Below are 14,110 nucleotides of genomic sequence, written 5' to 3'. Positions count from 1 at the left end.
AAAAATAGGAGAATAAGAAACTCAAATTTTTCAAGAAGAAATCCGACGTGAGATTGGTCAGAAATCGAGCTTTAAAGGCTGAGGAAGATAACAAATTAAACCAACTCAAGATTGAAGAATTCTTACCTAGTCTTTAATGAACATTGCTCCAATCTTCATTGGCCAAATCAAGACTGAAAATACCAGCAATCAAGATGAAAAGAAGGGGAAGAATAGCATTAAGCCTTGGCTATTTTTCGATGAGGATGAATCAAAGGGTTGAGGCTTTTAAATAGAGCTTTATGGGCAAATTTCAATTCTATTAAAACATGAATTTCTAAGTGGTTTTGGATTTTCCAATTGGAAGAGAACTCCTTCGGGAGTTCTTTGTGTGTTCCAAGCTCTCCATGCAATCCAACTTTTCTAGCACGTGCAAACCACGTGCTAACCCATTTTTTTTGGAAAACTTACTTTAAGATGTGTGTGGGTGGGGTTAGGGTATCACATTCTTCCCTCCTAAAAAAAAAATTTCATCCTCAAAATTTTCTTATTCAAATTCTTAAAATTTCTTACTTAGGATTTATAATTTAAATCTCATTCTCGAACTTTTTCATATTCTAATTCTTGATGCAATTTTGTTATTAAATCATTTTATAAGGAAAAGATCAATACCTCAAAGATTGATCTGAATCAAAATCATTCATTTCTTATAATCAAAATTAACATCTTAATTCCAGGAAAAGATATCAACTTCTTCATCAAAACACATCTATACTTGCCTTAATTGATTTATCATAAGATCATAAAGAAACTTTACTGTCTCTCAATAGATAATCATTTAAGTATAAAATCTAAAATTAATAAACAATCTCATATTCTTTTTAACAGATAGAGAAGTATAAACTTTAATATTTCAAATTCAAGATCAATAATCAATAGTTCACTCATCCTAGACTTAAGATGCTAAACATTTCTTTAACATAATAGAGAGTAGACATACTTATGAAAATCACATAGTCACACTCAAAATAGTCCCGAATCAAAAATATTTAATCCTTTCCATATCAATGAAATTTTTTTATTAAGAAATATCAAATCATGACTTCTATTATAAACTTTTAACTCAAAGATTCAATATTGCTGACTATGTCAAAATAATTCAGATCATCATACTTCCACTATACACTCTAATTCATATCCATCAATATACTTATGTCAAATCTAGGATTTCTAAGTTATCGCAATCAATATCAATTATTATCCCAATGTCTCTAGTGTCTATCCATCTACACTCATGTCTGATTCTATGTATCATAATTTATCCATTTATGCTCTGATATCATATTAATTATCATACATTCAATCCAAAATTATAAATTGAAGGTCGTGGTAATTGCCACATACTCATGAAAAATTCTCTCCACAAGCATATAAGGCATTCTAAAAACGATATCAATGCATCACAGTAAAATTTATAATAAATTTATCCAAAATTTAACTAATCAATTTGTCTCCTACAAAATTTGTATAATATTCGAAGATCTTACATCAATGACACTTCAAATAAAAATTTTATAAAAACATCATGATAAACCTATTTATCAATTCTCACTTCTAGCTCACTTTCAAAATAGTATCCTTATCTATGATTAAGAATCTGAATCTAAAAAAAATAAAAGAGAGAGCTAATGAGCTTGATAGTCTAATAAATAATGAATATCTCAACTAGATATTTTAGATATTATCATAAAATATAATATTTAAAAATAAAATAAATATAAAAATATATTTCATATTTATTTAAATAAGTTAAATAATTTTAATACTCATATGCACACATAATCATAAATTCAATTCGAATCAAAACACATATAAATTAACAATCTTTAACTATAGCTAATATATAACCTCTATTGACAGGGTCCACCGAATACCAATGCACAACCCTCACTGATAGTGTCTATTGAGTACCAACATATAATTTTTATTGATGAGATCCATCGATTATCAATGTATAATCTTCGTTGATGGAGCTTATTGATACATAGTTAGGCTGAGAGTGCAAATTCGATCCATTTCAAAGTACTTTTGTATTATAGCATATCATAATTTTCAATGAACATATGCATAATTAATAAAATATAGTATTTCAGAATCACTTTTAATTCAAAATATAATTTCATAAATCATACATAATTTCAAAAGATAATTATTTACTTTCAAAATAAATTTTGAAATAGCTCGAAAAAATAGTTCATTACTTACTTCTTATAGAATATTGAATGAATAGATCGATTAATCTTGAAAAAAAAATTTAGAACCTATTATTTAAAATTATATTTTTATATTAATTTTAATTTAAAATTAGATTCAAAATAAATTTCAAATCAAAATTCTACTTAAGATCGGATCCTTCACTAAACTCGATCAAAATCATCAAAAAAAAGTCCTTCACTGGGCTAATCTTAGAAAGATAACTTTAAGAGAAAAAATTCCTTCAAGAGAGAGACGAGCTAGAAAGAGAAAATTCTAAAGAGAAAATTTGGCTGTCTAGAGAGAGAAAGATGGGATTCAGACTTAGAGTAGGGACAAATGGAAGAGAAAGAGACTCTCTCTTCTTTTTTTTTCTTTTTCTTCTCTTTTTTCTTTTTGTTTCTTTTTCTCTTCTTTTGCTTCATGGAATAGAGGACTTAGCGTCATTCTTCTTTCTTTTCACAGAACAGGGAACTCCTTGTTCCCTTATTCTCGATGCCAAGGAGGTCCTCCTCCTAGCTGACAATGCTCGCGATTGGAGGGGCAAATGACAACAGCCATAGTTGGCTTGGTTTGGTCACCAGCGGTGGCAAATCGACAGCGAAAAATCAAGGTTAAGCCCTGAAAAAATAGAGGAACCAGAAACTCAAATTTTTCAAGTAGAAATCTAACAAGAGATGTGCCGAAACTCAGGCTTTAAAAGCTGAGGAAGATAGCAAACTAAACCAACTCAAGATTGAAGGATTCTTACCTGTTATTTGATGAACATTGTTCCAATCTTCATTGGCCAAGTCAAGATCGAAACTACCGGCAATCAAGATGAAAAGAAGGGGAAGAATAGCAATGAGCCTTGACGATTTTTCAGAGAGGATGAATCAAAGGGTTGAGGCTTTTAAATAGAGTTTTATCGGTGAATTTCAATTCGATTAAAACTTGAATTTTCGAGTGATTTTGGATTTTCCAATCAGAAGAGAACTCCTTTGGGAGTTCTCCACGTATTCCAAGCTCTCCGCGCAATCCAACTTTTCCAGCACGTGCAGAGCACATGCTAGCCCTTTTTTTTTGAAAACCTACTTTCAAATGTGCGTGGGTGGGGTTGGGGTTTCACACTTAGGTTGTCTCTTTATTTTTGATGCCGGTGGATAGTGAATAAAGTTAGATATATCAATCATAGGATTACTATCATGTGATGCTTCAATGTCTATTAACACTTCATCATTAGGCACTAAAAATTCTTGTGTATTTGAAATTCTTCATGATACCAAGGTGATAGCAAGTGGTTAGAAAGGGCTTCAAAACAGTCTTTATGGAGGAAAAAACTTAGTATATAATGACAAAGAATCCCTTAGGATTTAAGCTCTATAACATGCATAATTTGCCAACCGAAAGACCTCCTTCTTTCTACAAGAGAATGCATTATTTATCTTCTTTACTAATATGAGGTAAGATGAAAGAAAATATATTTTTTTAAAAAATAATAAATTATGATTATGAGATGCAACAAACTCAGTGATATGCTATTCCTCAGAAAAAATATCAAATAAATTTTTTAATATGATTCGTAAATGTGCTTTGCATTCACATCTAGGTGATTCTCTATTTCGTTATTTCTTAGACAAATCAATAATTTTTAACTTCGACTTTCTTTCATGATGACACAAAAAATCATGTCTTTTCTTTTGTCCTTTCTTATTGACAAACGTACCACTTCGAATTGCAAAACCATTTCTTTTGGCATAATTTTCATAGAAAATAAAAGCTCCTTCTTCACTAAGAAAGCATTGATCATGAATAGCTCATATATATTTTCTATTGAATTTTTGTCTTTCAAATCAATTGGTATCTCCTTAAAATTTTTGCAATTGTCATCATTTAAAGGTTCATTCAAATCACAAAAAACTTCTCCCAACACTTTGAAAAAATTCTTCATCCATCTTGTATTGTTTGCATTTATAAACATATTAAAATAAACAAATAAATATATAACATAAAAAATTAAAAAAATGATAAAGAATAAAAATATTTTCAATATTAAGGTAATGAAAATAAAATACATGCAGTGTAAATTATTCATGAATTTGAGTCTAGAAATTATAATTTTGCATTGGAGAAGAATTATCCAACCTTTTGCAGTTGGTGTTGATCTAACTTTCATGAATGGAGAACTATAGCTATTTTGAAACTTTTCAAAATAATGGCCAAATCGTAGCAACCAAATCAATAAAGAAAGGATAAAATAAGAAGAAGGATTTAAGATGTGAAAAAGAACTAAGACTGAGGTTGAATAGAAAAATATGTCTCGATGAAAAGTCACATTCTCCCTCTATTTTTTTAGCCCAAAATGGCTTTTAACACCAAGGGAGATAAAAAGGATAGTTTTGTCATAAAAAAATTATTAATTATCTTTTTGTCATTTGGATAAAACTTATCTAGTTAGATAGATAATTAATGCTTTTTATCTTGTGTCTTTTGGGCATAGGTTACAATTTACAATAGTCATCGATTTCTCCATTATTATTTATATAATATTAGCTGAGAGGTGTGAAACCATATCATCAGTTGTATTAAAATGCTATAATTGTTATTCTTTTAAATCTGGAATAGCTCATAGATATTTTTTATTGAATTTTCTTCTCTCAAATCAATTGCCACTTCCTCAAAATTTTTACAACTATCATCATCGAGAAGTTCATTCAAATCAAAAAAACTTCTCCCATTACTTTGATTAAGATGACTTTGAAGAAATTTTTCATTCATCTTGTACTCTTTATATTATGTGCATATTAAAATAAATAAATAAATAAATAATGTAAAAATTAAAAAAATGAGAAAGAATAAAAATACTTCCAGTATTAAGGTAATGAAAATCAAATATATGCAATGCAGATTATTCATGAATTTTAATCTAGGAAATATGATTTTGCAAAGGAGAAGAATTATCCAATTTTTTGCAATTAGTGTTGATCAAGAACTATAGCTATTTTGAAACTTCTTCAAAATAATGGCCAAATTATAGCAACCAAATCAACAAAAAAATAATAAAATAAGAAAAAAATTTTAGGATAAATTATAGGAATATCCCTTCGACTTTAATCTAATTTCACTTGTATCCCTTTCGATTTAAAAACATATCAAATTAGTCCTTCAAATTTTTGAGATATTCTAATATGATCCAATTGTCTATCTTCGTTAATAGAATGATACTATTATTTTATAAAATAACTAAATTACTCTTATCCCCATCTCTTTTCTTCTTCTTTCTCTTCAATTGCTCTCCTTCTCCACCTCTAGCATCGACGTCTCTCTTTCCACCTTCCCCATCCTCCTCACATCGTTCTCCTCATTGTCCTCTTCTAAGCTCGTCTATGAGTCTTTTTCTTCTATAATGACTCCTATCTCTGTCCATTCCTCATCGATAATCTCTCATTTTTTATCCTCTTTCTCCTCACCTACTTCTCCTCCTTCTCTTTCTTCAAGTTCGCTTGTAAGCCCTCTCCCTCTATGCTGGCTCTCTCTACCTCCGCTCACCTCGCTGGCCAATCCTCTTTCTCCCTCTCCACTTCTTTCTTCTCTCCCACTTCTCCTCCACCTCCTCCAAGCTCAACCATGTCCCTCTCCATGGTGGCTCCCACCATCTCCACGCCTTCCTCACCTACGATTTCTCCTTCTTCTTTTTCTCCTTCCTCCTCTTCCACTTCTCCTCCTTTTCTAAGCTTGCCTATATCCCTCTCAATGGTAGCTCCCACCACCTTTGTCCCTTCCTCACAATGACCTCTCCTTTCCTTCTTGCCCTTCCTCCTCATCCATGTTTCTTCTTTTTCTCCTCCTCCTCCAAGCTCACCTATAACTACACCTTCCCTCTCCTCTCTTTCTTATCCCACTTCTCCTCATCTTCTTCCTTCAAACCCACCCATAATCTCTCTCCTCCATAGTAGCTCCCTCTACCTCCGCCCTTTTTTGCCGGAAGTCCCTCTTTCTCCTTTATCTTATTCCTCCTCATCCATTTTTTTTATCATCTTTCTCCTCCTATAAGCTCAACCATGAGTGTTTTTCCTCCTTCCCCCTTTGATCTCCCCCTCCTCTTCCAATCCTGCCTATGAGGCTTTTGACGTCACCCTCTCTTTCCACACTGACCTCTACAATCCCATCCTCCTCCATGATAACTCCCTCCATCTTCATCTCTTTTTTGCTGATGATCCATTTAATATGAGTAAAAGATATTTTTATCTATTGAAATAGAAAACTAATACCGTTTGTTGATAAGTAAATGGTAGGATTATATGAAATATTTTACAAACTTAAAGGACTAGTTTGACACATTTTAAAATCAAAAGGGTGTAAGTAAAATTGGATTAAAATTGAAAAGGTGTTCCTGTAATTTATCCAAAAATTTAAGATGTGAAGAAAAATTAAGACTAGACTGAATAGAAAAAGATATCCAGATGAAAAGTCACGATCTTCCTCTATTTTTTTAGCCCAAAATGACTTTTAGTACTAAGAGAGATAAAAAGGATATTTTTATCATAAAAATTATTAATTATTTTTTTGTCATTTAAATAAAGCTTATCTAGTTGGATAGTTAATTCTTCTTATCCTGTGCCTTTTGGATAGTTATAATTTATAATAATTATTGATTTTTCTATTATTGTTCATATAATATTAGCTCAAAGGTGTGAAACCGCTGTCGATTGTATTAAAACGCTACAACAGTCATTCTTTTAAATCTGGAATAGCTTATATATATTTTTTATTAAATTTTTATCTCTCAAATTAATCGATACCTCCTAAAAATAGGTAATGAAAATAAAATATATGTAATATAAATTATTCATAAATTTTAGTCTAGAAATTATAATTTTGTAATGGAAGAGAATTATCCAACCTTTTGCAATTGGTGTTGATCCAATCTTCAGAGATGAAGAACTATAGCTATTTTAAAACTTCTTCAAAATAATGACTAAACCGTATTAATCAAATTAATAAGAAAATGATAAAATAAGATGAAAATTTAAGATGTGGAGAAGAGCTAAGTCAAATTGAATAGAGAAAGATGATCAGAAGAAAAGTCACGTTCTTCTTTTATTTTTTAGTCCAAAATAATTTTTAGCATCGTGAGAGTAAAAAAATATAGTGTTACTATAAAAAAATATTAATTATTTTCTTGTTATTTAAATAAGATTTATCTAGTTAGATGAATAGTTAATGATTTATTTTTGAATACAGTGATAATTTATAATAATCACCAATTTTTTCATTATTATTTACATAATATTAGCAGGGGGTGTGAAGCCATTCCATCCGCTGCATTAGAACGCGACAACGGCCGTTCTTTTAAATCTGGGTCGACGCTGCTGTGTGACGAGGATAACTTAGTGTCTTCGTCTTTTTAAGCAACCGTGACACCGCTTACCCGGGCGCATCTATCCGCAATTCTCTCTCTCCCCATTCCCCAAGAAAAACTCGCGATTCGAGATGGCAGGCTATCCGCCTCCGGGCTCCGGCTACCCCTACGGCGCGCCGCCGGGGCACCCCTACGGCGCGCCGCCCTACGGTGCCCCGCCGAACCCCTACGGCGCCGGCGCTCCGCCGCCGCCCTACGGTGCTGGCCCTCCGCCGTCAGCGCCATACGCCCCGGCAGGGGAGAAGCCCCCCAAGGAAGGCAAGGCGCAGGGTGCCCACGGGAGCGGGGGCAGCTACTACCAGTATCAGACTCCGCCGCCACCGGCGGGGGCGTACGGGAGCCCGTTCGCGTCGCTAGTGCCGTCGGCGTTCCCGCCGGGGACGGACCCGAACGTGGTGGCGTGTTTCCAGGCGGCGGACCGGGACGGGAGCGGCTTCATCGACGATAAGGAGCTCCAGCAGGCGCTCTCCTCCTACAATCAGAGCTTCAGCATCCGGACCGTCCACCTTCTCATGTACCACTTCACCAACAGTAACGTCCGCAAAATCGGTGTGCCCTAATTTCCCCTTCCTCCCCTTTTCCCCGTTCCGGAACCGTAAAAATCTTGATCGAATTCTCTGGTATTGCCGAGTTGGAGCCCTAGGCGCACCGTAGCGTCGCTGGCTGGTTGGGCGCTATCGTGCGCGCGCCGTTGGTTTGCGTTTTTGTGTCTGGGTTCGTGACGATTTAAGGGTGGGTGATTTCGGGAGGACAGGTGACGCACGGTTTCGAAGGGGGGAAAAAAAAGCTCTAGACTTTTTATACTTAGGCAACAGAACCTTTACTTTTGATAAAGAAATCAATCTAACAGCACTAGTGCGAGAAAAACAACCAACGCAGAGATGGTGAGAAGGATAAGTTTTCGCATATCAGGTGGCTTTAACTTTCATGGGGCTGGTATAAGTCGCTGTCAAGTGGGTATCAATGGACCGGTTGAGGGCCAATGTTTTTTTTCCCTCCATTTATACTCAAGAGATATGTTTTTCTTTTAAAGGTGAACATGAATTGGATAATATCTGTTTGGATCTGTTTTTGTATCTAAATCTGTCCGGATATATAGAAATTTGAGCATCCAATTAATATCCATATCTATATCCGTCAAGCATCCAATTAATATCCATATCTATATCCGTCAAAGCAAAATAGATGTTGATATGGATAGACAACTATCCGATTTATATCCGAATATCTAATTCTATCTGTGACCCTAAATAATTTTATATAGCACTCATGAACTTTTGAGAAAAGTATATATCCACATTAACACAGATTTACCATCCACTTAGTAATATTTTTGATTTTGTGGTCATAAAGTTTAATTATCCAACTGGTATCCATACCTCCAGTATACGACTTGTATTTGTATCTGTCTAAAATAAATATGGATATGAATTTTTGCATCTGACTAATATCTATATCTTATTTGTATTTATTGAACTAAACAAATATGAATATGGATATACTGATGTCCTATTCGGTTTCGGCCCCACTTATTTTTCATTTGTGCTCTTGAACTTATGGCTTGCCGAAGTATACTTCTGTGAGTTAATCTTTTGTGTAGTCATGCCCCTTTGCTTGAATGTTGTTAATGAACTTAGAAAAAAATGACCTTAGGTGCAAAAGGACATACAATTATTTAATGCAACTAAAGCCCTTCTAAATTCACATGCATAGAGGTAATTTTGCTGGTTGGATTATATGTCTTTATCTAGCCAAATTATAGTTGATTGAATGTGTGTAGATTGGTGTAGAAGGTAGAGAGGTATACTAGCACAAAGATTGTGATAAACATGTCAGTTGCAAGTGTTCAAGGGTATGCAACAAAAAGGCATATTTTTTTTAGTGCTATGTGAATCGTAGCAGGACTAAATTATCTACTGAGACAAGTCCATAACTTTCTGAAGTACCACTGAACTTTATTTTGGATTATACTACCCCTTGCCACTTAAGACAAGGGGTGGAGGTTTGATTCCAGAGGGTGACTCCCTCCTTTTGGACCCCATTACTCAGTATCCCAATTTCGCAAGCATCAGACTCAATTTGCCTGGGGACCCAGCTTTCAGCTTAAGTGGAGGGGGGTGTGGATATAGGGTAGAGGTGGGGTTCGAACCCCTCCCCATTCATTAAAAGAAAAAGGAGAAAAAATGACCCTTGAAAATGGGCTCCACATTTTCTAATTGTGAAAATTGTGTTTCTACCATAATTACCATTTTAGTAGTGAGAGCGCACTCAGTAAGAATGAATATATGACACCCACTATAAAAACCAAGTGCTTTTCCTCTCACAGGAAGAAGCATTATATGTCTACGGTATTCTTATTCTTCAGATTATTGAGAAGTTGAGTGACTTTTTTCATAACTAATGATTCCCTAAAGGATTCTTGAATGATCAGGCTTTTAGGCTTATTTAGTGAAATATGCAACTCTTTTTTTTGGTGCTGGTGTCTATGTTTTATTTTGCATGAGGCATGCATAGATCTATCTGCAATTCTTCATATCTGCATCGGATCAATCATAATCTATTTCAAATTTCAATTATCATACACCTTTTTTAATGTATGGATACTTCTCTTTGTTTCTTTTGAAGAGTAGTCCCACAACCACATAAAATTTCAATGAATGGAATAATAAAATTGTATTTAGCACATACGTGATCCATAATTGGGATGTGCAGCTCAGCTCCCCCATTTGAAGAGCAAAAGACTTCTTTGGAATTACTTTATTTTTAGATGAGATTTGCTAAACTATAGCTTTAGTTGTTAACTTGCCATAGCATTCTCAGCTCTTTATTTGAACTTTTGATTCTGTCCCTAGATAGGAATTATTAGCAAATGATGATGCATAAAGCTGACTCGATACATACATACATATATGTATATGTATACACACACACAACACACACAACACACACACACATACATGTAGAGCCAGTCTAGAATCGGGTCGATCGGATTTGGACTCAGATCTGGTCAGATCAAAACTCTATAATAGGGATCCTACATCAATGATCCAAGCTGTTGAATATGATTTACTACCTCAAACTATTTGCATATAAAAAATCATATGATTTGGAAACCTCTAGCCTATGAATTAAGTAGTCAAAACTTGGACAGCTTAAATAAAATTAAATTAGATGTATTTTTTAATCACTTGATGCATAGGCTAGGGGTCTTCAAATCATATAATTTTTGGTGTGTAAGTAATTTTGAGGTAGTAGATTACATCCAACGGCTTGGATTATCGATATAGGACCTCCATTATTTAATTTTGACTTGATCAAATTTGAGCCCAAATCCGATCGACTTTATCTAAGTCTGCCTCTATATATATATATGTGTGCGCGCGCGCGCGCGCATGCGTGTGTATCTTGTCCCACTATGGATTATTTGTGGACATTGAACATGTTATTGTAGCGTTCCCATTGTCCCAAGCGGACTGTTGTTCTATGCCAACATAAAAAGTAGACTGGAGATCAAGCTGGTCAAGTTGCCAGTTCCTGGTTCAACTGTTAGCTCATTAGGTCGGACAAGAGACATATTAAATAGAATTATAAAATACATAGAAAAATTAGATATTTTGTAGGGAAATATGTAAAATTAAGCATAGGTCATATCAATGTCTGGTGAAATTGGTGAAAATATAACAGACTAAATGGGAATATAGCAGATTAGAATAGCCTAAAAACAGAGAATATCATGTACGTGCATGACTAAATGTTATTAATTAATTAGTAGCATAGCAGATATGAAATTCTCTCTTGGTGTTAGCACTGATTGTATGGGGTGTGTATGCTCCAGATCTGTGTAGCCTCTTCTGTTTACCAAAAAAAAGGAGGGGAAAAGAACTTTATCACCATTTTATTTAAGAGGGGTAAAAGCTCAATTTTTTTAATTCTTAAATGCTCAGTAGAGGACTTGTGGGAGGAGGAGAGCCTCAATGGCCCTGGCCAAGGCAGGGCTGAGTGCAGGGCTCCGGGGGATGTTGAGGGTTTGAGATTATTTTAGTGTTTTTGGTGGGCTGGGGAAGCTCATCTTAGATGGAGTAGGTAATTGCACGTGGTGGAGTGGCCTCAGGGCCAGATAAAAGGATGTTGTTTAATCTATCTTTTGCTTTCAAAGAGCACAAGATAAGAGAAAGGGATTCGATTCTGTCTCTTTATGGTTTTTCTCCTCCATTTTTGATATGAATGCACAAAAATGCCCTTGAATTTTAAGTTGATGGCAAACTAGTGACCTGCTGCTGGTTTAAGAACCTGCCTGTTGTTTCAGAACCAGAATTTGATAGTTCACAGAAAAGAGCACTGGATTACATGGTATTTTCTGGTTTGGTTTCATATCTGATCTTCTGAGGGAAGCACAATTGCGTGGCTGCTGGTTCATGGTTTTTTCCTTCCAACTGGCCACGGTGGTTCAGTTCTGATAATATTTGTCTGTGCAACTATTCTTTCCTCTCTCCTACTTTCCATGTGTGTGTTTGTCTCCCTCTAACTCTTCTTTGCAAATGCCTTTGTCTCCCTCTAACTCTTCTTTGCAAATGCCGAAAGTGGGATGTTATCGATTAGAATGTTTGATTGTCAAAGCTTTGCTCTATTTGTACTTCAAGTGCCTGAGGTCCCACAGGTTCCTTTTCTGTCAAAGGCAGAATGGCGGTGCCATCTTCTCTGTTTAGGTCTTAAAATTTTCAGAAATGAGATTATTGTGCCTTTTTTTTCTTGTAAGGATGGGGCCCTGTCTTTAAGATTTCAAGCGACATCCAAATCCTGCTTTCTGTTGTTCTAATTAATTGGTTTTGCACTTGAATCTAGCAACTCCATGGTAAAGTCTAATTGTGTGACTTTGGTACTTTGCAGGGCCAAAGGAATTCTGCTCGCTGTTCTACAGCCTTCAGAACTGGAGGGTATAAGATCGACAAATCTTTGTTGCATGAAGCTAGCCCTTTATTTTAATTGGTTGCTAACAATTTTGCATTTCTAGACCATCTTTGAGAGGTTTGATCGGGATCACAGTGGTAAGATTGATGCTCCTGAGCTACGAGAAGCTCTTCTGAGTCTTGGGTTTTCTGTTTCTCCGGTGGTCTTGGACCTGCTCGTGTCCAAGTTTGATAAATCTGGAGGCAAAAACAAAGCCATTGAATATGATAACTTCATTGAGTAAGTTTTCTTCCTTCCCGAATCCATTTTTGCTTTGGGTAGGGCAATTTATTGAAATATTGCTGGGAGGTAGTTTGGGTCATATGTTAACTTTCATATTAGTTATTTACACCTTTTGACTTATTTGTGTATCTTTGAATGCCTTGCAGATGTTGCCTTACTGTTAAGGTAATTCATTAATTCATTCACTAGTTTCTGACATACAATTTTCTTTGAGGATTGTGATTTTCTGTTGTCCTCTATAGTTTGGAGCTAGAACTGAAATGGCATATTTTCTATTTGGATCGTTGGGATGGCAGGGGCTGACAGAAAAGTTCAAGGAGAAGGACACCACGTACACGGGGTCGGCCACATTCACTTATGAATCTTTCATGCTCATTGTCTTGCCCTTCCTCATCGCATGAAGAAAGCTGCGTGTACCAGCCTTGTTCTTGTTCGGGCATATTACCTAGTGTTGCACTCTCTCTGCCTTGTTGTCCTCGGGTCATGTTGCTTGTGATGCTACTCAATGTTGATTCGTGGTGACAAGATCTTTTCCTTAGTATGTTATTTTGGATGGTTTGCATTGTATGTGATCTCTTTGTAGACGTGAGATGAGTCACATGAAATGCTTTGTTTTTATAGTCTAATTAAACATCAGGCAAATGGCATCTGGTTTTTCTCAAACCCTGTTATGGGATTTGCTGAGATTTTTCTGTTAGCTCAGAGCTTTGCATGCTCTACATTCTGGGTGCTGAGAGTATCCATCAAAATGAATGACAAATTGCGGTGAAATGTACGCAGTTTCAGATTCCAACGGAAGACGAGGAAAGGAATCTCGCAGTAAATGTGGGCTCTATTGAGAAATGCACTTGGAGACATGAGGTCCAGGGTTATATCTGAGTTGATATGCAATTCTTGTAAGGAGGCACAAATTTAATAAGTGACTTTAGGTATTCCTCATCCTGTTCATGAAGAGCTCAATTTTAATCCAAAGAAATTATCCTAGCAATATAGGTTCTAGCATTTGCCAAGGAAAAACCATATGCTTTATGAGAAGAATTAGGAGTTTATGTGCATGGCTACCTGTTTAAAATGGTCGCTGGGCTCTGATCTATTACAAGATATTTTAAATGATAGATAGCTAAATATGGATGTTGGAAGTGCATGTTAATGAGCTATTCGCAAGGAACGTCAGAGGCTGCCGCTCCTGGATTCACTATTAGAGACCATTCGGGCCGGTCTCTGCGTGTCGATGGAACAACGTACAGTGGCATCAGCTGCCTCTCCTGACCCTGCTGCTGCTTGAAG

At 35.3% G+C, this 14,110-nt stretch overlaps 1 protein-coding gene across 2 annotated transcripts; it reads left to right on the top strand.

The window, feature by feature from the left end:
- The first annotated feature begins 7,588 nt into the window (after positions 1–7,588).
- On the top strand, positions 7,589–13,486 carry LOC105052456 (calcium-binding protein CBP). Of its 2 annotated transcripts, none has more exons than XM_019853484.3 (5): positions 7,589–8,182; positions 12,521–12,567; positions 12,645–12,820; positions 12,970–12,988; positions 13,066–13,486. In XM_019853484.3, exons 1-5 carry the CDS (start codon positions 7,705–7,707, stop codon positions 13,222–13,224), a joined length of 879 nt encoding a protein of 292 aa, XP_019709043.1. In that variant the 5' UTR covers positions 7,589–7,704; the 3' UTR covers positions 13,225–13,486. The 2 variants fall into 2 exon arrangements, with proteins under 2 accessions (XP_019709043.1, XP_073100968.1); XM_073244867.1 differs by having other exon boundaries at positions 7,593–8,182; positions 13,120–13,486.
- The last annotated feature ends 624 nt before the right edge of the window (positions 13,487–14,110 follow it).

The sequence above is a fragment of the Elaeis guineensis genome, chromosome 10, assembly GCF_000442705.2.
Source record: "Elaeis guineensis isolate ETL-2024a chromosome 10, EG11, whole genome shotgun sequence".
In the NCBI taxonomy this organism is placed as follows: Eukaryota; Viridiplantae; Streptophyta; class Magnoliopsida; order Arecales; family Arecaceae; genus Elaeis; species Elaeis guineensis.
This window is presented reverse-complemented; position numbering and strand designations above follow the sequence as displayed.